Source organism: Protopterus annectens, chromosome 10.part0 (genome assembly GCF_019279795.1).
Source record: "Protopterus annectens isolate FY-2018-M chromosome 10.part0, PAN1.0, whole genome shotgun sequence".
Taxonomy (NCBI): domain Eukaryota; kingdom Metazoa; phylum Chordata; order Ceratodontiformes; family Protopteridae; genus Protopterus; species Protopterus annectens.
In genome coordinates this window covers 441,661,143-441,688,181 of record NC_056744.1, presented here as the reverse complement: position 1 = coordinate 441,688,181, position 27,039 = coordinate 441,661,143, and the positions used below count along the sequence as shown (strand labels likewise).

At 38.7% G+C, this 27,039-nt stretch overlaps 1 protein-coding gene across 11 annotated transcripts in view; it reads left to right on the top strand.

Annotated features, from left to right (window-relative positions):
• Positions 1-27,039, top strand: part of RNF220 (ring finger protein 220) — a 1,177,048-nt gene that overhangs the window by 853,734 nt on the left and 296,275 nt on the right. For all 11 annotated transcript variants that reach the window (XM_044085345.1, XM_044085346.1, XM_044085344.1 and 8 more), the window contains one exon: positions 5,613-5,658. In XM_044085345.1, coding sequence (XP_043941280.1) covers positions 5,613-5,658 — 46 coding nt within the window. The remainder of the gene's footprint in view (positions 1-5,612; positions 5,659-27,039) is intronic.

Sequence of the window (27,039 nt, the reverse complement as noted above, 5' to 3'; positions counted from 1 at the left end):
ATTTCTTGTTATTCTAAACAATTTTCTTCTCCGTATCTATCCCTCCCCCCAGCACAGCCTGAGGTGGAATGGGCAGTCACCAACAAAACCATTTTGTAGCTAATTTTTCTTACAGCATATTTACAAGTGCCTGCATTGTAAGTAACATATTTCAATTGCCACAAATGCTGCAGGCAGCCCAGTGACAAATCAAATAACAAGAAAATAATTTATTTCCCCAATGCTGTTGCTGCATGTTAGAGGGGAGAATTTACATGAGAAAGATTACTTTAATAACAGGAAAATTATGGTGCAATCATGTTTGCTGTGGCGGCCTAATATATAATTGTTTCAAATTCAGCTTGTCTTTAGGGGAGAAACAGTTATTAAATCTCATGTGTTTTACTCCTGTCTGGGGATTGATATCAGTTTATCGGTCACTTTGTCAACTTAGGAAAATAGCATTCCGACTTTCAGTGCAAGGGGCTAGATGAGTTGGACATTTGAGGTGGCTTTGCTTTTTTAGCAAATTAATCTCAAACAATGTACTTGACCTGGAATTTCAGAACCGAGGGTTACAGAATTTTAACTCTACTATTGTAAACAGACAAAGCATGCTGGTGACATACTGTGTGGTTACCTCTGCAGTGTATATATAGGCCTATAACTTCCAGTTTTGTACAGATGGGGAGAAACATTTGGTAGTTTCCCATGAGGTATTATCTGGGAGTCCCATTTCTGTATTAGAGAAATTAAAAAAAAAAAAAAAAAGAATCATAAGGTTCTGACAGAGGAAGAGTGGTACATTGTCTGATGTCTCATGCTTGTCATTCTGCAGTCTGATTAAATTAATGGTTAAATCAGATTCATGTAATTAACTGGTAATGGCATATCAGGAGACAAACTCTCGTGTTTTACTGTTTATTTCCTAATGATGTGTCGTACACAGTCTGTTGCAGTCAGTAAAATGCTGCTGTTTCTAATAGCACACTCTTAGAATAGCACTAAATTCTTATGGTTCCAATGGGCAAGTACTGCTCTGTCACACTGACTTAAAAGTGCTTAGTGAGAATTTAAATAATTTTGCATGGAAACCATACGATTTTCTGCAGCATCTGTCTATGAGAGAACTGTGCACATCTGGCGTTGTCAGTATTTCACTCCATTCTGACCTTTCAGCCCTACTGCTGTTTGCATTGGGCATTTTCTGGTTTAAACAGGCTAGATATTCAGAAAAAAATGTTAGATATCATGACATGGTACATAGATGAGAAGTTCTTGTCAGCCAATCTGGTCTGTCCCTTCAGCCAAAGGGAACTAGGACCTCATGGTTTTCACTGCTTCCTACTGTTTGTTACTAAAGGGAACAGTGGCATTTTTTGCTGTTACTGTTTGCTTTTTTTTTCCCTCCTAGCCCCCCCCCCCCGGTTACTAATTAGGGCTGTCATTCCTTTTAGAAGTTGCACAATATAGTTAGCATTTTCTGTTACGCTGTTTTTCTAAACTGTGTTCCTCCCTTCCTTTGTCCATTTGCCGTTTAGTACTTTTTTATCCTTTCACCTGAAATGGCCCATGTCAGTCAGTCCCTTCTCTTACTTTTCCCTAAATAAGTTTTTGCTAAGCCATTTTGCTCTTTCATCCAACAAAATGTTTTGTTGTATATAAGTAGCCTTAGTGTGCTTGCTATGGCACATTTTCAAGCAGTATTGACTGTTTGCTGTCTCTCCCTTTTGATTATCCTCATCTGAGATGCTTTACTGCTGCTTGTCACTTGGAGTATTTTTGTAATTTAATGCTGATATCACTATTTTTTCTCATCTTAAAATAGCTGCACCCCTAGGATGAGTTGTGAATGACTTGTTGGCAGCTGTGTATGTCTTCTGGTGAAATTCTGGAAATAAATAAATGAATCAGTCATCCCTTAGGGGTGATTAACTGATTTAATATAACTCCCGGGATTGCCTTATTGCTCTCATAAAAATGAATCCAGAAATGTGTTAAACTTGTTTCCTTTATAAGTTTTCCTTCATTGAGAGGAAGGTTTCATAAACAAGATCGTAAAGACAAATCTTTTAGCACTGTCAGTTAATTATACCTCAGAGGTGAATTGTGGTATAGAACGTAACTCAGTGCAACTCATCCAAGGGGGTATTAAGCAGCAATTAAGTTAACTACATTGGGTACCTTACTCTTTTAGACAGTTATAAATATTTTTAAAAAAGTATTTTTTTCTTCCTGTTCAATATTAATCAAGCAATATTTTAGGGTAAAATAGTATTTTCTGTGAAATATTATGCTGCAAGTTTTTCATAAAATGTGTGCATTATTTTTTTATTCCATTCTCATGACCGTTAGTCTAGCTTATAAAGCCTACTGTCACTTGTCGAAAGTACAGATTCTTGACTTATATGACAACAAAGCTGTCAGGGCCTTACAAATCATTTTCACAGTAATAAAAAATGAACAGAATAAAATTTCTAGCAACTATTTAAAAAATGTTTAAAGAATTGGATGGCGCAGTGGTGCAGCAGTAGCATTGTCGCCTCACAGCAAGAGGTTCTCTGGTTCAATTCTCGTCTGGAGTGCTTTCTGTGTGGAGTCTGCATGTCCTCCCTGTGTTCATGTGGGTTTTCTCCAGGTAGTCCGTTTTCCTCCCATGTTTCAAAGGGATACTTCTGGAGCATTTCTCCCCCGGCCTCCGCTGAAAATTGGCTTTGTTCCAAGTTGGACTTTCCTGGTAAACAAATGTTAAATAAATAAATAAATATGGTTTTTTTACTTGTGTATGTCAGGTTTATCTATTATTTTTGTTAAATTGGTGGAAGTGTTGTTTTGAAGGGTAGCACAGAAATAAAGACCAACATATGCAGTTACAAATACAACATTTATCATTTAAGTACCATAAGATTAATAAATGTGTTTCTAGTATAAAATCAATGAATTGATACACTGCAGATGACTGCTTTAACCTGTCACAAAAAATTCAAAGAAGCGAGAGGCGAGAGGACAAATTTCCCAAACAAGTAGTAATGGAATCAGCCAGACTATTTCAAAGAGTTGTAAAAGGGCTTTTAAGCATAGAAGAAAAAGTCCTAAGAGCCAAATTGCATTTTACTTCCATCTGTAAAGGATATCTGAGCAGGGAAATGCAAACAATGCTTAGTATTAGGTAATTCAAGTGTATAAGTAAATTGTTCGGCCAAACTGACATCCTAATTTTAATTGTATTTAAACATAGCTTTAGCCAACAGCTTCTCCATGCTGAACTTGTCAAGATCACACAAGAACTTTTTTCTCCATTTGTTTCAACCTTGGTTACACTGTTAACTGAGAATAATACTGAGCATATGGTGAGCCTGACGTCTGTCCAACAGAGAATGATAAAAGGGCCGTCTGTGCTGTATGTGAGTAGTTTGTGGTGGGCTGATGCTGGCTAGTGTTTGGTAAATGGATGGGGTACAGATCAGTCAAAAGCCGTGTGCAGCTGTGTAGAAGACTAAACTGGATCTTAAACCAGAATCTAAAAGTATTTGGTAAACAGAAATAACAGGTCACCAGTAAAATCATGTATTTCTCAATGTCTTGTTTGAGAAAGCAGATTAGTTTGAAAAAAGGAAAATGTTTAACAAGTGTTATGTATGATCCTTTTTGGTTTGCTTTAATTAATGCATGTTATGTATAATCCTTTTTGGTTTGCTTTAATTAATGCATGTTATGTATAATTCTTTTTGGTTTGATTAATGGGTTTGTTAATGTTTTCTGTGTTGTGATACTTTATTATAAAACAACATAAGTCAGAATTTTTTTTTTGCTTGTAAAGTAGTTCAGCAGTTCTAGCAGCACTGAAGTAGAGGAATGGCTAGGGTTCCAGGGTGCTTACCATCAGTGTATTTTAATGAGTGGTTCTGAACACCAACTAGAAAAGAAGTTGAATTTCTCTCTGCATTGCTGGTTGCGCAGATTTTTGAAACTTAGTTTGACTGTAGGAGGAGATAGGGGAGGGGAGAAAAGGACAAAGATACAACAAGTTTCTTCTCAGAAAGAGGGATGGTGAATCCTGCAGCTGAAGGTGCATTCTGCAGCACCTACCCCTTCCTGAATAGGGGGGCTGGGTAGGCTGGACCATCTTTTGTCAACTCTTCCCTCTGTACAGGAGTGTAATATGCTGTGCACATCCAACTGAAATACAAAAAATAAAAATAAAAATAGAAAGTTTGCAGCAATTTCTTTATTGCACTAATTACAAAGACATCCTTTATAGCATTTTTGTTTTGCCTTTTTTGGATCTCTTTTTAAATAATGCTTAAGAAAAGTGTTTTTCTTGCGTTATGGAGTAAATCTGGAGATGTTTTACATAATTAAGGATCCTGAGAACATGTGATATATATGTGTTCATATTGTGGACTGGGGTCAATAATAAAACCACAGTAGAGATATTATATATGACCAACTTTCACAAAATAAGAAAAATGTAGTTTCACAGCAATCACTGGTTCAGTCAGATTAAGTGCCTTCAGCCACTATGATGGTCTCAGATATGTTTTTATACCTAAGCTAGTTGTTACCCTGCAGAGATATTTCTTAACAGTGGTGAGTCCTTATTACTCAAAGGAGCTATATCCATCTAGTGAGACAGAGTGTAGCAAGGCAAGATTTTTGTTGGTGAGACACCATTTTGTCAGACTTAGCAGTGAAAGTCTATGTTCAGAGCTCAGTAAGACCATTAGAAGGAGTATTTAAAACTGGAAAAAAATCTGTGCCCAGCCTGCAGCACAGATGGCTCGGTACTAGGTGTGCTAACAACTCTTCATATGGATGGTTGTTGTAGAATGCATTGCTTACTGCACAAATCTGTACTGCTTGTAATATATGAGATGACATTACTGGCTAATACACAATATCTTGTGTTCTTTCTTTGCACTTTACAGTTCCCAGTTGTGATTTGTGTATCCTCTCAGACATTTGTTGTCTCACTTGATTGGAAACTATGATTTTGTTAACTTTGAACACTGAGCCTTGGACAAACTCTTTTTCATTCATGAAAGAAAATTATTTTTGTAATGGTGACTTTTGCTCAGGCCAGTGTTTCACTGTAATGTCTTTCATCTTCTGCATTTCTAAGCTTGTTTCCATACTTGTTTGGAATTCATTTACTTCCTTCTTCTGTAATTGGCAGCTGCAAAAATAAACAAAATGCATGAGTTTCCTTTTGTTTGTATACATCCTTTAAAGCACAGCCTGCTGTATGTTATTGATTATGCAAAGAAGAAGAAATGTTATTGATTGAACTACAAATATTTTGGTTCAGAGACACTATCAAAATTTGTGACCTTTAATACTGACAGAGTTGTCTCAGTGTTTGGTGACCAAAGCAGAATGTTTTTAAACAGTTGTGTATGATATGCAAAATGATTAGGTAATTTTGGTTCATATCTAACCTATTTAGCTTCTCACTTATAATAGCAGCTTGAATTTATTACCCGAATCATGTAAATGAAGAGCTGATACAGTGTGTATACTAATTTACTGTAATGACTGTTGTAATAATTCTGATGAATGGCACTACAGTATGAAATCACAAATATGCTTGTAATATAAACTAACTGCTTTTTCTATGTTTTTTGCTCTGATAGCAAGAATTCTATTCTGAAGGACTGCATAACACCCGGTACACCCAAGGTAAGTAGTGCATATGGAATAGAGCTGAAATACATGTTAGAATGGTAGGCTTGTAATGTGGACACTAGATATTGATGAGGAGACAGGGGCTGAACTGCTTACAGAAGTAGTGTAACACCGAAAAGGATACAGATACCAGGAGGCAGTGCTTTTTGTAGAAGTAGAAAGAAGCAGCAAGGTGGAAATGCTTTATAATATGCCTGGAAAGTATAATGTAAATAATGTATACAGCATTGTTTAAAAAGAGTATTTGTGGATCTTTGAAGAACATTAGTATACTATTGCCACGTTAGCACTGTCTCCTAAAAAGCATTTGTTTCTAAATAATACATGTTTTTTTTTTTGCTTTTTACATGACCCTGAGTAAAATAAGACAGTGCTTTTTTTCCTGATTATGTGTTTGTCTAGTTGTAATTTTTCCAGGTCTTCTTAAAGCAAAGTGGTTGTTTCTAAATATGAAATTCTGCCAAAAAAATTGGATTTATTAACATGCTCTTTCTGGATTTGCTTTTGAACTTCTGACACTCTGTCTGTAGCTGCTTTGCACAGAGCAGAACTAGTGCATGTCTCACAGTGTCACCTGCTGAACTGCCTCAAAAACAACTTTAAGAATACTCTGTTGAGCTTTTCTGAATGGGTGATAATAACTGTTGAACAGTGCCAAGCTTGCTGAAATCCTTTGATTTATCTAATATTATTTCATACATTGATGAAGTTAACTATTCACTTGTAATCAGTATCATCCATGTATATTTAAACAGTGCCTTTATCTTCTTTAAATGAACCACACAGGGCAGATGATGTGATTTAAGCATTAACTCAAATCACATTTCTATTGTGGCTTGTTTATACATATTTCTTGGCTACCAAAACAGGTGTTGTTGCATAGTAACACAGACACACAAATGCATGACAAGTAAAGGCTACTAGGTACACTTAATATGCTTTTCCATTAATTTATGTTATATTGCATACCGTACTTCATTGCCAGGTGTGTTACTTACTGTGCCATGTATGTTTTAATTCCATTTTGGATAGTGTTCCAATAACTGGCACTGGGATGCTGCTCTGTGTTCTACCACCTTTTTGATGAAAAATATTTTGTCCAGCTATATAGTGGGGTGGGATAATGCCTTGTTTCCTGGATGTAATGAGGCTTTGATGGAAATCCTGAAATTTAATTTGACAGCACTTCTGTAAGAAATATTGGGTGAGCAAATGTCTGTAATGAAGGAAATTATTTTTTGAGCTGGGACACAGGATCAGAATTGCATAGACATACAAAGGCCTTATTAATTTTAATTCTGTTGGCTGCCAAAAAATAAATCAGTAGAAAATGTAAATCAAAGTCTAAATCAACTGTATTAGAAGTATTGCATACTGTAAAAGAAAGAAAAGAACTGTAAGAGGGGATCTCTTGAGCAGATTTCATAGAAATAAATGGAAATTGTGGGAATGATACATTTAGAATAATGTTCAGGAGGAGTGAGGTTTAAGGGAAGCCAGGAATTCATCAATATATGTAATGTTGGACTGAGAGTTACATAGAAAGAAAGAAAGAAAGAAAGAAAGAAAGAAAGAAAAGATATGTGATATAAAATTCATGTAAATGGAAACATGTTAATATGGTTTGATTTCTTTTCTGTTAATGTCGGTTTGCCTATGTCTTAAGTGATAATTTAATAAAGGTGTTTGGAAAAAAAAAGAGAACAGAGGAATGGGTTAAAGGATTCATGTTTCTGGGAGTATATGGGAGATGTTGAGGAGAAGGGAAGTCCAAATGAGGAGGTCAAATCAAGAATCTGAGGTATTTCAGGCAATTGGCACAGAGTGTCAGCAGTAGTAGTATGTGACAGAAGAATGCCAAAGAAGCTGAAAAGTAAGGTGTACAAAACAGTGGTCTGTGCACCGCTTCTGTATAGCACAGAAACCTGGGCAATGGAGGCAGAGCAGCTGAGGAAGCTAGAAGTGACGGATATGAAGTGCCTGAGACAGGTGGTAGGATACATGCTGTGTGACAAACAAATGATGACATTGGAGCAGATGCCAAAGTAGCACCTGTTGCAGAAAAAGTCAGGAAAACAGACTACTGTGGTCTGATTACATGCAGTAAAGCAGAAGATGATTTTGTAAGGAAGATTTTGGAAAGATGGGAAGAAGGCAAGAGGAAATAATGATGTCTAGGTAAGATACGAATGGATTGTGTGATTAAAGACCTGCAGCAGCAATCAGGCATATCTGTCAAAGGAGGTATGAGAGAGGTTCTGAATCAGTGGAGCTGGTGTCGAAATTTCAAAAAGGAGGTTGATGATGGTGATGATTACTGAGCTGCACGAACTGCCTGGTGGGGGTTCCATGTGGATCTGTGTTAGTTGTTTTTTTTTTCTATTTAGCACACTCCAATTTGGTGATGGGAAAAGCCATCATAATAGTGCATACGTTAAAGACAGAACAAATCTCTCTTCTGTCAACTACAGAAAGTAATCCAAGACTTGTAGAGGTGTCTTTTTTTCTTGTTTTTATAAATAGGTGATTTCGGGACAGTGATATTGTTTTCTGATTATTTAAAAATAGTATTTAATTTGGTTGTAATGACATTTCAGAACAAGAATATGATATTTCTGCCAAGGAGGTATGACATACAGTGTAATTAACTTTGGCACTAAAAGTTGGTTTAAGAAACATATAACTTGCCACCATAATGTCTTATGAAAAATTAAACTTAGTTAGTGTTGTTGGTATTGTAAGCCAAACAATCTTTATCCATTTTATAACCATGTACCTGAATCATAGTTCAGCAATTGCACAACTTCTGAAGTGAGTAGAAGGTAAAAGCAGACAGCTACATATGTGACTTACCCATAAGTTAACAGGGGTTCCTATCAGTTCACCGAAACTTTAGCAGTTCGAACACCATATGTTCAAACTGTGAAGTTCAAAAACTGATTATCGCGAAGCCGCGGAACACCAAATTCTTTCTCAGGGAAAGAATTCAGTGGGCCGTTTCTGTGGCCTCGCGATTTTCAGCACTTTGGTGGAAAGTTATGGGTCGGGTTCAGGTAAGTGTGCGATTGTGTGGACGTTAGGGTTAGGGAGCGGATTAAGTGAGTTAGGGTTAGGGCGCGGGTGAGGTGGGTGTGCGATAGTGACAGACTTTAGGGTTACGGCAGGCTAGGTGAGTTAGGGTTAGGGTGCGGGTCAGGTGAGTGTGCGATAGTGACTGACGTTAGGGTTAGGGTTTGGGTTAAGGTAAGTGGATAGATAGTAGTGTATGTACAGTTTAGTGTAGGGTTAGGTGTAAGATTTTAAGTGTATGTGTGTGGATTGCTGTTTTTTTGGTGTGCTTGTGTTGTGTGTGTGTTTCTTGGAACAGCGATTTTTTTTCCCTGGGAAAAAAATCGCTGTTCTAAGCCTTCAATGGTTTTGCACTTCGAGGTTAGAAGTTCGAACATATGGTGCTCGAACTTCTGCCATTTTGACGAAGTGATATAGACCCTGTTAACAGTATGAAGTGGATACCAGGAATTATTATAAATTTAGTGTGTGTACCTGAAGAGGCAGGAATACAGTGTCCAGTATCTCATTCCTGCCATCTTGCATGGTGTTGTTCCACCCCCTGCATATTACCTGGTGCATGATTTCCTTCATACCTACATTCACGTTTATGAGCACTAGGCAATAACTCATTATTTTCTGCCATTTCTGTGGTATATGCAGATCTAATTGCATCCACCAAGACTATAATACTTTTTTGACCATTTATTCTGCTGAGGGTAAAAGCTTTTCACTTTAACCAGGAAAGAAGCTTTATGAGTGTTGTGTGCATATTTTCAGAATAAATGAGTTATACCCAGCTGGTACATCACCTGGAAAAGCTGGTGCTTACTCCTAGGTGAGATGGTGTTGCCCTTTAAATGATGTGGAAAATTGGACACGGGGTAATACAGCTGATAGAAAATGCATATTAAATAATTCAACATAATCTGTAATCCACAAGAAACGATGCTTGCTTCATGACAGGAGGGAGGGATAATTCTTAAAAGAACAGTCTGTCTGCATTGTCTGGAGGATTAAAGAGTGGTGTTTGAATTATGTGGGTTGGGAGGGTGGTCTAATGGTTAAGGTGTTTGTCTTACAAACACAAGGTGCAGGGTTTGAATCTCACAAGGGATAATTGGCTAGGCTTAAAATGTTGCACAAGGGCAGTTAGCTTAGTAGTAATCTATGAACGTATGAATCTATGAATCTACTGCAGATGGTTGTGATCCGAGAATCTGAAAGAGACAACAGCAGCACTGAATTTCTTCTGTCTCTCTTTCTTGTCAGCTTTCCTTGTTAGAAATCTCTGCAACAAGTCACCTTGATGGGATTAAGGATGGACATAAAAGTGAACAACCAATTGCTCTTTTCAATGCATATATATATATATATATATATATATATATATATATATATATATATATATATGCACACACACACACACACACACACACATATAAGCCTACTTCTCTTTCAGGGTTCCTGCCTACCTGAGAGCCCCCCCCCCCCAAGATGCATACCTTTTTTTATTTATTCATTTTAACTATAAGAAAATCGTTGTCATACTAACGTGGTTACTTGATCAGAAACTGATGAATATACTGGTGGCCCTGATTTGCCGGGATCTTGCATTTCATATATTTGAATAGAATAGCAGTGTATTATTTGCAGTAAAGCTGTTTTTCGGAAGTCTACTGGTTTAAGACCTATGCTGGGATTTCATTCATAGCATAAATACTGCTAACCAAGTATAGTGGTAAACTGGGTGCTGTGTTACTGAGGCATGCTAGTCCTCAGATAACTCATTAAATAGATGTCCTTTTTATTCACTTTTGGTACTCTCCTACTGGCTCCACAGATGAAAATAAAATAACATGAGATGAATTTTGTAAGACAGAGGATTTTACCAGCATTATAACCAGAATTGACTTTGTCACAGCAATAAGTGCTTTAATGTTCAGAGACTGCTGTAAATTCACATTATTTCTTCTTAAAACCTGTAAACCACTATAGAGTACAACATGCATAAAAAGCAATTCGCAGATATAGATGTTTCTGTTTTTGTTGTATATCCTGGTTTGACATAAATGCCTACAGGCTGTGGAGACACAAATCAGAGTATTTCACCTCTGCAATATGTTATTGAGTTTGTTGAATACTTATCAGCAAATTACTTCAGGTCAGGATGAGAAAGCAGTGTAAAGGAACCAATACATATATGTGGAGAAAGGACTTCATTCAAACTAATCATATGCTCACCTTTTGATTCTATATTTAACAAAACTGAAAACCGAGAAAAGATCTTATTAATATGGCTAAGTTTGCATTACTACCTGAAGAAGGCACTGCATTGAAGGAGCTCATGTGAAATCTGATACAAAATATGTGTAATGCTTCCAGATTATTGTAAGAAGGAAGCTATCCAACAATTATATGCCAAGTTGGTAGTCAGACACTGTGTTTTTCACAGCACTGGTGTTGTATTGATTCCCCTGAGTATCTGGTTTGCCACTGAGAGACAGTGTTCAGGTTGCTGCGGTCTCTTTGTATTTCAGTTAGCCTTGCAAAGTCCCACCTACAACCCTTCTAATGCATCTGTTTTATAGGGTGTAACAGGAACACTACAATTTCCTTGGCCTTATTTTCACTGCAAAATATTCATATTATTCAGATCTGCACCATAGAACCTCACCATTTCTGCCAACCTACCACAGAATCTTCAAGAATTTTACAAAGACTCAAATGCATGCAGTGGAGAAAACATAACCAACCCCTTATGCAACTGATTCAGATCACCAAAATGTACAGATATAGTGACTGTACACCAACAGCCATGATATTGGAAATCTTTTCAAAGTTCCTGCCTCAACATGCACCTACCACAGATGCATTTGCCATAGGATGGGGGGCCATTGCCTAGGGCAGACTGTCACACGAAGCAAAATCCCTGCAGAGATCTGTTTCAATATCTTGGGGATAAGAGCAGTGTTCTTCATGCTGAAGGCTTTTCAAGACAGTCTACCTCTGAGTACTATCATGGTACTTGTGGACTATATGTCGTACATAAAAAAGCTGTGGAGCAGTTACTCCTTCCCCCAAAAGCTCCTTAGTTAACAGATAATTTGTTACTTCTGGACTTGAATGGTTTGTTTGTATAACAGCTGCTTTTCAGGAGGTATTTTTAATCTCCAGTCATGCTTCATAAACAGGCCTCACTACATCGTCTTCTACAGATGCAACAAAATCAAGGAGGCACTGCTCAATAGAAGAGGACAGGTATATTCTAGCTTGGGTCTATAGAGTGGTAGAGTAAACAAATGAAAAAAGATTACCAATGGTTCTGATAAATCCCTGTGCATATCTAAAATTCAAGCCAGAGGACAAACAAGTACATAAACACGATCAGATACACAAGGACTACAGCTGACCTTAGACTGAGAGTAACAGGCTGTCTTCCCGTCTTTGTTAGAAAACCTAAAATAAAAAAAATTACCATACTAACACATGCAGTACAGTGAATGTTAGCTCTAGTGGCCAACTAGATTTACAGTACAGGTTTAAAGAGCTACCATTTTCAGAAAAGTTAGAAAATTATGCATTGTTTTATTGTAGTTTATATATATCCTTTTTTTCGTCTGTTGTATATCTATTCCTGCCCCTTTTGTTTTATACTGCCATGCAGTTTGACATAAAATAACGTCCTTTAGATTCTTCTCTCAATGACTGTTTTCATACAACTCATCTATAATTCATAATCAGAAGAGTGCAGTATCTAGCTGACATGTGGGTGCACAGAGACAGAGTCTTGACTCTGCTGTAGGAGACTCAGTTTTGATTAGTGGACTCAGTCTCTGATGTGTCGTTCGGTGTGGCCGGAGGGGGGGGGGGAGAGATGAGTGGCATTATGTTGGCTTGTTTTCTGAAAAGGCTATAGCCTACAATGGAAATCAAGAGCTTCAGCCCTTACTCAAACAGTGGGGAAATGCACTAGCAATTCAATAGCAGATGTAGATTTGCAGTGGTATCATCACACTTTGGATGGGTGGGGAACAAATGGTAATGCTTAAGACAGTAACTAAATAAATAAATAAAGTCCAAAATGCCCGAGAGTTATGGCTCTCCTTGGCTTGACTCTCACCTCAGCTGGTTTTGTGACTTTGGTCAGCCACTGAGGAAACAAATGGATTTAAAAAAATGAAGAGCGATTCGAAGGTCAAGGGCTGGGAGACCCCTACCCCCTCCAAAAAACTTGAAACATCATCTAAAGACAAGCAACAGACATAGAATTTTCTTAGGGACCTGGACTGGGAACATCTCTTTATGTTTCTGTTTTACTTCAGATTTGATTAACTGGTAAATTTTACTGAGCCTGAAATCACTTTACAAGAACATCCCAGAGATGTGAACTCAGACACACAGACTGACAATAACAGTCAAGTATCAAAACAGTATACACCTGTACATGAATGGTATACCAAGCTGTACTACATAGGTATTGCGATGATTTGTAATTAGAAATCCTGTATGTTATTGTTTATGCTTTCTATATTGTTTATTAAACAGTTATTTGAGAGATATCCAATAAGTTTTATATATAAAAGTTAGGGCTGCCATTACTTAATTTAAAGGATGTAGTAAAGCTTACTGGTGAGTGCAGTAAGTTTTGATTTTTTGTGTGTTTTGTTAGAAGGGGAGACTCACATACCAGAGAAGTTCATTTTATTGTGACTATGTGCCCCAATCCAGATGTTTTATGTGATCCTGGAGACCTAGAGATGGTATATTAAACTTGGAGAAGAAGGGCAAAGTCTTTCCTATCCAGGTGATATTTACATTGTCAAGTCCAGGACTTGATATTATCTGTAAACATTGATCTTCACGTATAAATTTTGTAAGTTTTCTGTTTCCAAGCAGCTGTCACAAACTGAATAACATAAAGGGAACATAGATGCAGTGTATCCGGGTGGTGTAAAAGAACTATGTCATTGTTACACTGATAAAAGTTACCCCAGACATGGCCTCTTTACGGTCTGGGCATTTTAAAAAATAGAGCTGCTTCTGGTAGTTCAGGGAAAGAACATTACAGACAGAGTAGAGAGATCTAGCCTTTATGAAAATAAGTGAGAAAAAGCTTAGCTTAACTTAGCTACAGCAGCAACGGAGCACTGCTAAATGGTTTATATCACCTGGCCTTTAAAGGAATCCACTTAACAAAATGTCATCTGGAGCAAAGGCTTTTCTCTCTGTTTTTATAGCATTGAAAGCACTATAGCAAGACTAGAGGGGCACAATATATATATTGTGGGCTAACTGATTTATTTCTGTGGCTGTAGCTCAGGCCCAAGTGTTTGTGCCAGAGGACTGTATGTACCATAGATTAATCTACAAGGGTGAAAACAAATTAAATAAAATAAAAATTAACCATGGGACTCAAAAGAAGAGCTAATGTTTCTACAAGCAGTCACAGAGTTAAAGCTGTGGCCGCCATGGGGAAGCTGGGAGAGATTGATTGCCTTGTTGCCATTAAGGGTAAAATTAGCCGGTGGCGGCTATCATATTAAAGGGTGAAGAAGCCATGAATTATTTGCTTAAAGATCTTTTCCCTTCTGATGATAATTTCACTTCTGAAAAGGCCAGCTTTAATGAGCTGAGCTTGGCAAAGACACCTGATTTATTGTCTGAATTTTTTTAATACATTTTAGTCCCCTTTTTGGTGTGCTTGTTTAAAGAGAGACTGACTGACCTTTCCATATGCTTACTATGACTATATAATCCATGGGTACATCTTATCTCATGGTGTTATAACATGTGGGAAAGATTTATATCGTAATGCGAATGGATTTTCAGAATGGTCAGCTATGATTTCGGGAGTCCCAACATGAGCATGTGATAAGTGATACTTGTATACTGCTTGTAAAAAAGGGAAAATACTTTTACTGATATTAAAATAAGCTAACTATTCTCAAATGTCTACTTGTGGTCTTTTATAAATGTTATTTTGTATCTGTCTTTCTTGTTTCATAGTTCTTATTTCCTACTTCCGTGTTCAAAGAATCTGTCTATGCTGCCCTGTTATTTCCTACTGTTCTGCTGCTTGATTTTATTCTTTAAAAACGAGATGCTTTATTTGCTTTTATATGTGTCATCTACACACTTAAATGACTTTATTAATAGATGCATCTGGAAAGTTTTGATGCATACAGTTTTTTTTACACTGACATTTGTTTTTTTTTTTAATCTGAGTAACACACATGCCCTCATTTTGAATTTTGATAATTTGCTTCCCACAAGTTCAGCCCTTATCTTCTTTTTTTTTTTGCAGATGGCCTAGTTAAATGAACATTTGAGTCTTTAAAGAACAGCAGTGCAAGACATTTCTTGTGATTGTAAATTACATGCATTCAGCTGCCATTTGCAATTCTGATAAAACCATTTAAGAATGTTGGTACATTTTTGTTTTAGAAATGTATCTTTCTGCATAATAGTAATAGTAGTAGTAATAATAGTAATAATAGTAATAATAGTAATAATAGTAATAATAATAATACAGAGCCATTTAACATTGCGGGACAGTTTTGCCTCCACCTTTAGACTGCTGGTCATAGCTATAGTCCTGTGTTAGGAAAGAGGGTACCCCTGAAACATATTTAACTGGGTGTGACATGTGAGGGTGGTGTAATGATGGGATATGTTATCTATCCTTTGAAAGAGAAATAAAGCCAAAGTCCTTTCTATTCATTTTTGTGCTGGTGCCATTCTGGTAGATTTCATATGATGTGAAATACCCAAGGCATTTTTTCACAGTGAAACTGAGACTTTCTCCAGTATCTTAGGGAACAACTAATTTTGTGTTACACATGTACATGCCTACTGGATATGGTTGCATATTTACTCACTTCACTCTCAGCCAAACTATTGCATTTATAAGCTTTTTGAGGTGTGTTACATGAAGAGCATAGTGTAAATACAGATTCTTATCCTTTGTTTTCTTGTGTTGGATATATTACCTGAGAGGCATGTTTTAGTGTTATGACAAGGCACAGGATCAGTCTACTGCACAGCTTTGTTGCTTACTTTAAAGCATATAATTACAGCTTCCTGCTGTACTTCTGATACTTGCAAATTGCGAGTCCGGGAATTACAAAAAAGATATGAAAACACCAGAGAAGAGTGAACTGTTCTCCTTTAAAGATATTTTTTTGTAGGGGATAAACCCTATTGCATCTCCCAGTGTGGAAGAATGCACCCCAAATAAGCCGTATGCTTACTTACAGACAAGACCTAGAGAGAGAGCTCCACAGTACAAATGTAGAGCAGTTTCTCTAAGTATCCAGTCATCTCAGGCAGCATGTTTTGGGATGTCAGGAATCTGGGGATACAATGAGAAAATGGAGAGAAAACTTCAGACATGAGGAGAACATGCAGATTTCATTCAGACAGCATATGAAAGCCATTATCAGACACTGAACCACAGAGCTGAGAAAGGAAAGTTTTGCATACCAGATAAGAGAGCTGATCCTCCCAGCTTGGATGTAACCAGGTAAACCCAAGCAAATCATGTTATACAAATCAGTTTTTAAGATGGCAGCCTTTTGCTTACACAAGGGTACCAGATATCCCACCCCTGAAATACATAATTCAAACTGTAAAGGTATGAGTCAGCAAAGAAGACATCTATATCTGGAATTGCTTGTTATATTACTAGCTGTACAATTAAAGGCTTCTCATTTAATAATTTCAGTATATTTTGTGCAGCTTTAAGTGTCTGTTTAGGATATCCAGACCCTTTTCAGCCAAACATAATATTGAGCCTATGTACAGAAGCAAACCACTATCAGGCAGATGTTCTTCATGTTTCAGTGTTGCAGTCATTACATTTGGGTTATCTGCCTGCAGGTAGCCCTCAGCCAGCGTGAATACCAGAGTCTTGGATTCCTGCTTCGGATGCTGTCTCTTCTTCCATGACGTCAGGTCATCAGGGGTATAAAACATGCAGCCAATGCCATTACATCAGTCTTTCTTGCCGCACAGTGCCCGAAGCAGAAGCAGTTCGCAAGTGCCGGTCGGCCGACTCCTAAAATTTTCATGTTCAAGTTTCAGAACCGAAGTCTTCAAAAAAGCTAAGTACCCCGTTGGGGATCCTTTTTCTTGCTCTTAAACGATGTCAGTAAAAGTTAACAGTTGTCTTACGTGTGGAAAGCAAATACCTTATAAAGATTTTTATTCGTACTGCATTCATTGCTTAGGCCCAGACCACGACATCCCTCGCTGTCGGTTTTGTGCTTTATCCAATCCCTGAACTATTCGTTGTTGGTCTATTTTTGCTGCAAATTATTTTGGTACTCGATATAACTATCCAGAAATGGCTTCAGTAAGCCATCCAACTACCGATATTCCAAAAAAAGTAAGGATAAATACAGAGACAGACCACATAGGTCCAAAACTTCCGACGACGCTTCCGTTAAGCTAGTCGCCAGTCTTCCGGTACTCAGTGAGGTGCTTTTGCAGCCCCTGATACCTGCTATTTCAGATTCGCAGGCCTCTACTGAGACCCATTCGGAGTCCGGTATGCCGCGAGATGCTTCTTCGACTATGGAACCTGCGGATGTCTCTACCTTGGGTGAGTCCGGAGTCGCTGTGCAGGCACCGGCTTCTGAGGGTGTATTCAGGCCTACAGACTTGCATTTTAAACCAATGCCATCTTCTTCTTCCAGGCCTAAAACTCGACCCACGCCTAGAAAACCGATGTCCAAACCACATGGTCAGGCCCATATGCCTAAAAAACAAATGCTTAGAATGGCTGAAGACCTTATTACTTTAATTAGTGGAAGCCAGCCTTCCCCCTCTAAGAGACCTAGAACTGATTTTTCTTCTGATTCTTCTGATCAAGATTCTGATATTTCTGTTTCTTCTGATTACCAGGATTTGCCCTTATCTGCCTATGAGGATTCTGATGCAGAGGACTCCATTCCCTCTGCTTCCCCTCCAGAAAATTTTTCTTTTGGTGAAACCTTGCACACTCTTAGGGAGCATTTCCGCTGGGAAAGTCAAGATTACTCTGACTCCAAAAAGAGGCTTAGGGAATTCTTACTCCTTCCTCAACACAGGCCTTTAGCTATCCATCCTGTTCTGGACATTGTAGATGATGCTTTCTTGGAATCTAGACTGTCCCCAGACACTTTACCTCCAGCTCCCAGAAAACCTGACAGGTATTACAGAGTGCCTGACTCTCACAAGTTCCTTTTCAAGAATCCTACTGTGGATCCAGAGACCATTTCCCAAGGTCCAAAGGGTATTAAGGCTATTACTGCCAACAATCCTACCCCTTCTGATAGAGATTCTAGAGCCTTGGACAGATGGGGTAAGAAGGTATACACTTCTGCTACTTTGGCCATTAAGGCTTTAAATTGCCAGTTTCATATGTTAAAGTACCAGCAGCATATTATGGGACTACTTAAACAGAAAATTATGTTGATTCCTGACTGTACTGAACACAAAGAATTACAGGATTTGATGCATTCTGCTGAAAAAGTTGGTAAACATACTTTGCAATGTGGTTTTGATTCTTTAGAAGCATCTTGCAGGGCTGCCGTCACTGGGTCTGTACTTAGAAGGCATGCTTGGCTTAAGGAGCAAAACTTGCCAGATCATGTTAAAGCTAAATTACTGGATGCTCCGTAAAACCAAGACCACCTGTTTGGCAATAAAGCAGAAGAAGTCCTCAAAAAGATGGAGGAAAAAGCTAAATCTATGCAAACTGTTAAAGATTTCCTGCAAGTACAGCCTCCCAGATTTAGTAGGCATTGGCCTTCAAAGAATTGGTCCTTTCCAGTCTCTTCAAGGCCTTCTCAGTCCAAACCCAGGAACAGCAGACCACCTAGGTTACAGTCTCAGACATATTCGGAAACTACAATGGTATCTAAAAAGCCTATGGTGCCAACATTCTCAGGACCTGGAATCAATGATTCCTATCATTCCTTGTATAAAGACAGAGTTCCTTTGGTGGGCAGAGGCCTGCTACCACAACAAGGGGCTCCCTTTCACTCTACTCCCTGCCACCCAAACCCTAACAACAGACGCATCAGACTATGCATGGGGAGCTCACTTGGTGGGGCAAATGGAACCCGAGTCAGATGCACCTGCATATCAACCAAAAAGAAATGTTATCTGTACAGAATTCCCTGACAGCCTTCAAAGACCACATCCTTCCAGGACAATGATTGGTAAAGACAGACAACACCACAGTTATGTGGTACATAAACAAGCAGGGGGGAACCTACTCGTACCCTCTCTGCATACTAGCTATGGCTCTGTGGAATACAGCCTTGAGCTTCCAAGTGCACCTACAAGCTCAGTTCCTGCCAGACAAGCTAAATTCACTGGCAGACTACCTAAGCAGAAATCTCATGATCCCACACGAATGGAAACTGGAACCAAAAATATTCAACCTCTTGAGGAACAAATGGGGGACTCCAGAGATAGACCTGTTTGCCTCCCCTCAAACTACCAATTGGACAAATTCTGCACAAGGACTCCCCACAGTCAAGCTTGGAAAGTGGATGCCTGTCCTTTACCTAGGAAAGCCTCACAGTTTATGCCTTTCCCTCTCTGCCTCTTCTCTCGAAAGTTCTGCTAAAGATCAAACAGGACAAGCCAAGGACAATACTGATTGCACCAGACTGGCCACGCCAGCATTGGTACCCCCTCTTGTGCAGTATGATACTGCTGGGGCCATGGAACCTACCTCAGACACTTTCCCTGCTGTCCCAGCAGGTGGGCCAGATTCTGCACCCTCAGCTTCAAACCCTGAACCTTGCAGCCTGGCTAATTCCTTGAGCTCTCTAATAGCATCCCTCAGTAAGCAGGTGCTAGATGTCATTCTGGAAGCAAGGAGGCCTAGTACTAGAAAATCTTATGCTGAAAAGTGGAAAAGATACTGTTCCTGGAGCCAGACTCAGGGGATGAGCACAACAGTGCCCAGTTTACCTCATATTCTTCAGTACTTAACAGAAATGCTCCACAAGGGCCTATCCTTCTCGTCAATTAAAATTCACACCACTGCCATTTCAGCACATTGCAATACTGAACCACCCCTCTTCTCTCACCCCCTGCTAAAGCAATTCCTCAGAGGAGCCAAAATTTAAGACCCCCCCCCCAGGTGAGCCCCTACTCCAGCCTGGGACCTTAACTTTGTATTGGAAAAGCTCACTCTCCCTCCATTTGAACCAGCTACATCTGCAGAGTTGAAATTCCTTTCTTGGAAAACAGCCTTCCTTCTAGCCATCACTTCAGCAAGAAGAGTGTCTGAATTACAGGCCCTAATGGCAGTGGAGCCCTTCATTATCTTCCATGCAAACAGGGTTTCCATGAGGACCAATCCTTCCTTTATGCCCAAGGTGGAGTCTAGTGTGGCCCTAAATCAGTCCATTCATTTGCCTACCTTTTTCCTGAATCCACAAAACAAAGGTGAATGAATACTGCACTCTTTGGACGTGCACAGACAACTTAGATTTTACTTGGACAGGACCAAGCCTCTCAGAAAATCTGAACAGCTGCTAGTGGCCTTTGCTGCAGGGACAGAGGGGAAGGCCATTTCTAAGCAAACCATTTCTAAATGGATAGCCCATTGCATTCATTTCTGCTATAAGCACCATGAAAAACCTACCCCACAGGGGATAAGATCACATTCCACCAGGGCTGCATCTACCTCTACAGCCTTCCTCAGAGGAGTCCCTACCAGGGACATCCTAGAAGCTGCTACCTGGAGCTCTGTACATATCTTCACCAAGCATTACCACATGCCTATTTTTTTCTAAATCCAGAGCTGATTTTGCCACTGCAGTTTTGCAGGGCTTAATAGCTGGTTCTAATACTTTCTAACTTCCTCCTCCCTTCCTTAGTTTTGGGAATCTACCCAAATGTAATGACTGCAACAATGAAACATGAAGAACATAGTACAGTTGTGTACACTTACCATAAATGTAGATGTTTGAGTGTTTTCACTGTTGCAGTCCTGGTTACCCTCCCTCCAGCCCCCTGACTTCTCTTGGCTCTACCTTTTCTTCTTGTTTGGTGTATCTAAGCTTTCTGGTGTATTTGCTTTTTGTTGGAGGTGTAACATAACATATAATTGCTTTCCATTATGGGGGCACCTGACATCTGGGGCAAGAAAAACTGATGTAATGGCGTCAGCTGCATGTTTTATACTCCTGACGACCTGACGTCATGGAAGAAGAGGCAGTACCTGACGCAGGAATCCAAGACTCTGGTATTCAGGCCGGCTGAGGGCTACCTGCAGGCAGATAACCCAAATGTAAGGACTGCAACAGTGAATACACTTGAACACCTACATTTATGGTAAGTGTACACAACTGTACTTTTCTTATGTACCATCAAAGTCAAAGACATGTGGCAAACACATGGATAACACAGCAGCCTACTGTCACTGCATTTGTAATACACCACTGCTTTCCTCTGTTCTTACTAATTACCTGCTTATAACATGCTTTTGCTGAAGCATTGTGACATTGGTAAGGAGAGCAGCTGTGGACCAGAGGTTTAGGTTCTGCTTCCCAGCAATATGGTGTAAAGTTCAGTTCAGACCTCCACCTACTATCTGTGTGGTTTGCATGCTCTTCTTGTGTCTGTGTAGATTTTCTCTAGGTACTTTTGTTTTTTCCATGTCGAAGAAACTTATTTAGTTAGCTTCTTTGTAATTTCTGTTTATGTTGCATGTGCCCTTGCCTCATGGCCCAGGTCATTACCAGAAAGAGTTTGTGAAAGATCAGTTCACTTTCCTAGTAAATAAACAAAGAAACAGGAAAATAAATAAAGCATTTTTTCATTTACTGTCATGTGGGGGTTATTAATTGGTTTAATGGTTAAAGTGTTGACCTCAGAAACACAAGGTACAGGGTTCAGTTCTCACCATTCGGGAGCGCATTGGACTAGGCTTATAATTGCCTACAAAAGCAACTAACCTAATATTTAACTATGATCCTTTATAATAAAATAAATGTAAAATTTATTTGGCAACGTCCTACTTTACTTTCTGTTTAGAGATAATTATCATGCTAGTAGAGAGGATAAAAGAATAACCATTACTTCTAAAGGCATAGTCAAAGTATATTCCTTTATTAAAATGTGCCTTTGATTGCAAATATATTATTTGGTTATAAATTAGCTTTTATTAACTAAGGGAGGCATGCTATTGCTTGTTTCGGTTATGAACCAAGAGATCACAGGACTAAAAAGACATAGACATCAAATAGTTTCCAGGTATTAATACGACACAGAAAGGAAAATAACACCATTCAGACAGTCAAATACAGACGCATACTATTGTAAGTATACAGCAGAGTGCTTCAGGGTAAATATTTAAGATAACCAATGAACAGTAATTGATAAGAATCTTTTTTGATTAAAGCTAGCATTTTTTAGTTAATAACGAGCTAAACATCAAATAACTGAAAAGTTGGTTGTCCACTTAGAGGTAGTGATGATAAGATTCAGCAGGCATACATAAAAGAAATGAAAGTTTCTATTTGCAGTAACTCACGAGTCATGTTTCTTAAGGTCATTCATTTCTTTTTCTATATGCTTTTTCCCATGGTGCCTACTGACCATCAAGCCCACCCCCCGTCCCCGTCAGCTAGATCCATGCATTTCTCTATCCTGACCATTCTGCAGTGAGGGTAGATAAAGCAGTGGTTGTTGTCCTTGCTGGAGCCCCTAGCAATGAGACCATATTTGGTATGGCCCTAACCCCTCCCCTTCCAATGGCAAGTGAAAAGCAACCCACCGTACTGTAGGAATCACTATGGTCTTCCCCTGTGAATTCACTCTCCTCTGCTCCCACAGTGAGGGCTACCATGTTTGTGCCTTGGTGCCCAAATGCCTGCCTGTGGGCTATCCTTTGAATTAATGTCCCTTCTCTGAGAGATTGTGGTGGGCTTGCACCAGTCCGGCCTCTCAAGGATAGATACATCCATCCTTCTTATGCCATCGCCAGCGGACACTGAGTCACTTATCAGACTTGGATTACCTGAGACGTAGTCTGGACGTTATCCTTCTTTGTTGGTGGGGGTCTGCTTTCTGAAAGTCATTCACATTTATCTTCATTAATAATCAGTTGTTAGGATAATCAGAATTATCATATAAATTGTAAATTAATCTTATTGCAGATTGTGGATTTGTGTGATTTTGGAGCATGCAAAATATTTTTTTTTGACTGCTTCCTGTTTTGTGATAGTGATATGAATCCTGGTTTGCAAAGGTTTAAGTCAGGTGCAAAGTTTTTGTACATACACTTCCAAAAAAATTAAATAAATGTTTGCGTATGTGTAACAATGTATCCTGGAATTAACAGTCACCGTTAGTTGTCTAGAGGGTTGATAGCTCTGACTATCAGAATTTACTTTCAGACGTGCTCAGCTTCATACTTGCTGAGTAAATGGACATGCTTTCCCTGTAGTGATACTGTGAAACATAATGACACAGGAATGGGTAGGATAGTTCATAATTTGGGTGAAACGTCAACAATACATAATTCTAATAAAACAAGCTAAAAAACAAAAAACATGCTCACAGCAAACTGCACTTTATTGGAAATATTTACATTAAGCGATTTTGACCCCCAGTGACATCTGGGACTTCATCAGAACCAGAGGAAGGCATTTATCTTCTTTCCTACTTGAAGTGGTTAAACTGAATTACTATAATTACAGTTTTGAGTGAAAGGAGATCTGAAAGAATTCATATGTTTTCCTGGGAAACAACAGGAATATTTTTTTCTGTGGTCTGGCACATACTGACTGCTGAATTTGTCATTTATCTCCTCCCAATTATCTGATTAGCACTTGCCTCCCAACTGACCTATCTGGTTCTGTCTTGTGTCTCGTAAAGAGATTAACTTTTGGGTCTAGGATACATGGCTAGTCTGGATGTACTGGTATTTATTTTATTTATTCTGCTGACCCACCTGGGGGAGTCATCACATGCAAGGGAGCAAAAGTTGCAACATGAGTTATGCTGTATATGTAGTTTGACTGGTCAGGTTGTTGATTCCCTTATCTACTACCTTTCTGAACCTCCGTGTGTCTGTCTGTCTATCTATATACTTCTGTTTGGACATTTTAACCTGGTAGCCCCAATAAGCCATATGACACATTTGCAGGAGTTTGTACATCTGCCTACACATTCCTCCAAGAGTAGAAAGCTGGCTACTCCTTCCTCCTCAATTAACCCTCTGTTACTCAGAATGCTAGCTAAACCTGGGGCGTGGCCTTGTAGATGAATAACCTGTCCCTAATGCAATTAGATCAGCATACATGAGGTAAGCCTTTGCTAAAGTTTACTTATCATCACGAATATTATCAATCAGTAGACACAAACTTGTTACACTATAAATTATGTAAAGTGGAGTTCAGGCTTCATTTTGAAGTGCTAAAGTTTGATTTGCATTTTTGATATTGTGCATATGTCAAAAGTACACCACACACCACATAAAAATGGAGTGTTCTGTATTAGCACAATTACTTTGGCATTATTACATTCAAAATTGTTGTGAATGAATTTGAACATAAGCCAAGCATCAGTCACTGTAAACATTAAAGGACTGCACTTCTAAAAAGCAACACTTACAGAGTTTACGCAGAAGAAGAGAAGGGGTGAGAGAGAGGCTGTGAGGAGAATGCACAATTCTAAGAAGTCTGTTTAAGTACAGTAATAAAACACTGCGGTAATGATAACAAAGTCAATATTTTAACTTTAGTTCAGTAATCTTGACTATAGACTGTCATGAAAAATGATGGTGCTGTGAGATCACCATTTATCACAATTAGCATATCCATAATGCCATGTTTTTGATTGGCAGCTATTTAATGTTCTCTGTTAATCACAGTTAGCAGTATACTGGTATGTTTTGAAGCCACCATATAATGTTTGAGTATAATTAATAATGCTTATTCCTGATACATCATTATAAGATCATCATATTTTAAGCTGTGCAGATGGAGCAGAAGCAGCATTAGAATTGTAGAAAATAATGTACAGACAAGCTGAGAACACTGATGGAGACGGCACACAGCATGCCTTTATTATGGGTTCTGCAAGTTCTCATTCAGTTGTTTAATCGCCTGCTTTCCTTCTTTCTGGAATAAGATGGGAAGCAATTTGAAATATGCAGCACCCATGCCTCACCTTGTGAGTGTAGGTGTGTAGCTGTTAAGTGAATACTTTTGTATGTGAATATCTTTGTGTGTGTGGTGGATAACCACTGCCTGATGTCACCTGTGGCTGGTTTGGATGCAGAGTATGCAATGGTTATGGCTAACTGTGCACATGTGCATATATGTGTGTGTGTGTGTGTGTGTGTGTGTGTGTGTGTGTGTGTGTGTGTGTGTGTGTGTGTGTGTGTGTGTGTGTGTGTGTGTGTGTGTTTGTGTGTGTGTGTGTTTGCATATGTATATGTTTGTGTATATATATATATATATATATATATATATATATATATATATATATATATATATATATATATAGCACTGTCTTGGTGTGTGGGAAGATGTATGTGCCTTTGTAGATACCTATGATACCTACTATCACAGGTAGTTAACCACTCAGCTGTATTGGAAACAACTGGGTGTCTCAAAGACCTTTGCTATTATTGCCATAGAGGCTGCTCAGTTGAGTAAAATTCAGTTTTATGTAGATATAGTGCTACAGAGAATGTGCATGGCAGATCAGTGCTGCTTATCTTATCTGTGCAGAGCGAGATGAATTGCTACACCAATAAAATACTAGCCAAAATTTCCCAAAATATAGCATGTATAGGAGAGAGCCACTCTAATGAAGACGAAGGAAAGGAAAGAGAGTGAGGCTGGCCTGGTGGGGGCTGACAGGAGGTGAGGCAGTATGTAGTATGATACTTACAGACTGCATTCTGTGTTATACTCTGAATGTTGTAAGTGTGCAAATTGTGCTTTACATTAATGAAACTTTTCTCAGTAAGAAAAGGTTCATCCTATGTGGTTTGCCTGGTTCATAAGCTGTATAACATGAGTAAATCTCATCAGTTTTGGTTCTCATGCTGGAACTGTCTGTGGTTCATGTTACTGAACACTTCCTTGTTCTAATGGATGTCAGACATCCCACCTACTAGGTCCTACTGCCTGCATAAAGATACTGCTGAGGGTTATAGCTAAGAAGTATAGAAACAGAAGCATGAGCAGACATGACAGATGCTAAATGAAAAGCTTAAATTTTAAAAATTATTAAAGCAAAACATGTAGATTTCTTAGGGATGCTAAAATATTACTGGAAAAACAGTATCAATGCAAGTCCCATTTTGTGATCTAAGCACTTAATTTAGGGCTACATTTCCAAAAACTGCTATTAAATTTGTGATCTAAGAATTTCATTCCAAATAACAGTAGAAAGTTTTGAACCTCTGCTCCTTTGCTTTCCTGCTCAGTTTCATGATCACCCAAACTCAACTTAGGGCTGTGGCTAGATTTTACAGTTAGCGGCTCATATGTTTGTATGTTTGTTGTCTCTTACTTCACTGTTACTTGTTCGCTGCAATTAGCCTTCTAGTAGGCTACAGCAATGACATACCTCTTTGCTTTTGTAGCTTTTCCAGTGCAGCACTGAGATTGTAAATGTGCGGTACCTGTGAAGTGTTTGTGCTTTTGCAGCATCCCACCTGTTAATGTGATGCTAATTAGAGGGGGTATGTCTTAGAAGTATTCCACATCACTATAACGGGCCCAAATGGCATATATAGTAAGATCTTTGAGCTGTATACTCTGTTCTGGATTACTGTTTTTATATTATTCTTGAATCAGACATTGTCATTTTTTCACCAGTTGCTAACCTGATTGAAAATTTTCCAAGTTGAAATTTCTTAGTGACGTTTTGGAGTGTTGGGAACATTTACTATCAAAATGTAGAATGGCACTTTCTCAAAACTGGGTCTGGGATAGTCAAATGCATGTTTTCCATTTCCCGTCATGCCAATCCAGAAGTATTCAAATCCTCATTAGAGAATGGTTATATGTTCACTAATGTGGAATCGATGTTCTGATAACATATTGCACTACAGTGGGGAATCAGGAAATGTACCCTTTTCTTCACTGTAGTGCGATCTTGGAGTTGGAATATATAATATGCAGGGGGGGTGAGGGGCCCAGCCCCCCCCCCCACAAGGTGGGTGCAGGGGGCTTGCCCCCCTGCAAAAACGTTACTGGTAACATGGACTTTCGACATTGGAACTTTGGTGTTTGAATGTCGATTCCATGGTTACCATTTCCAATATTTTGGTAATTTTTGTATTACTAAATTCGG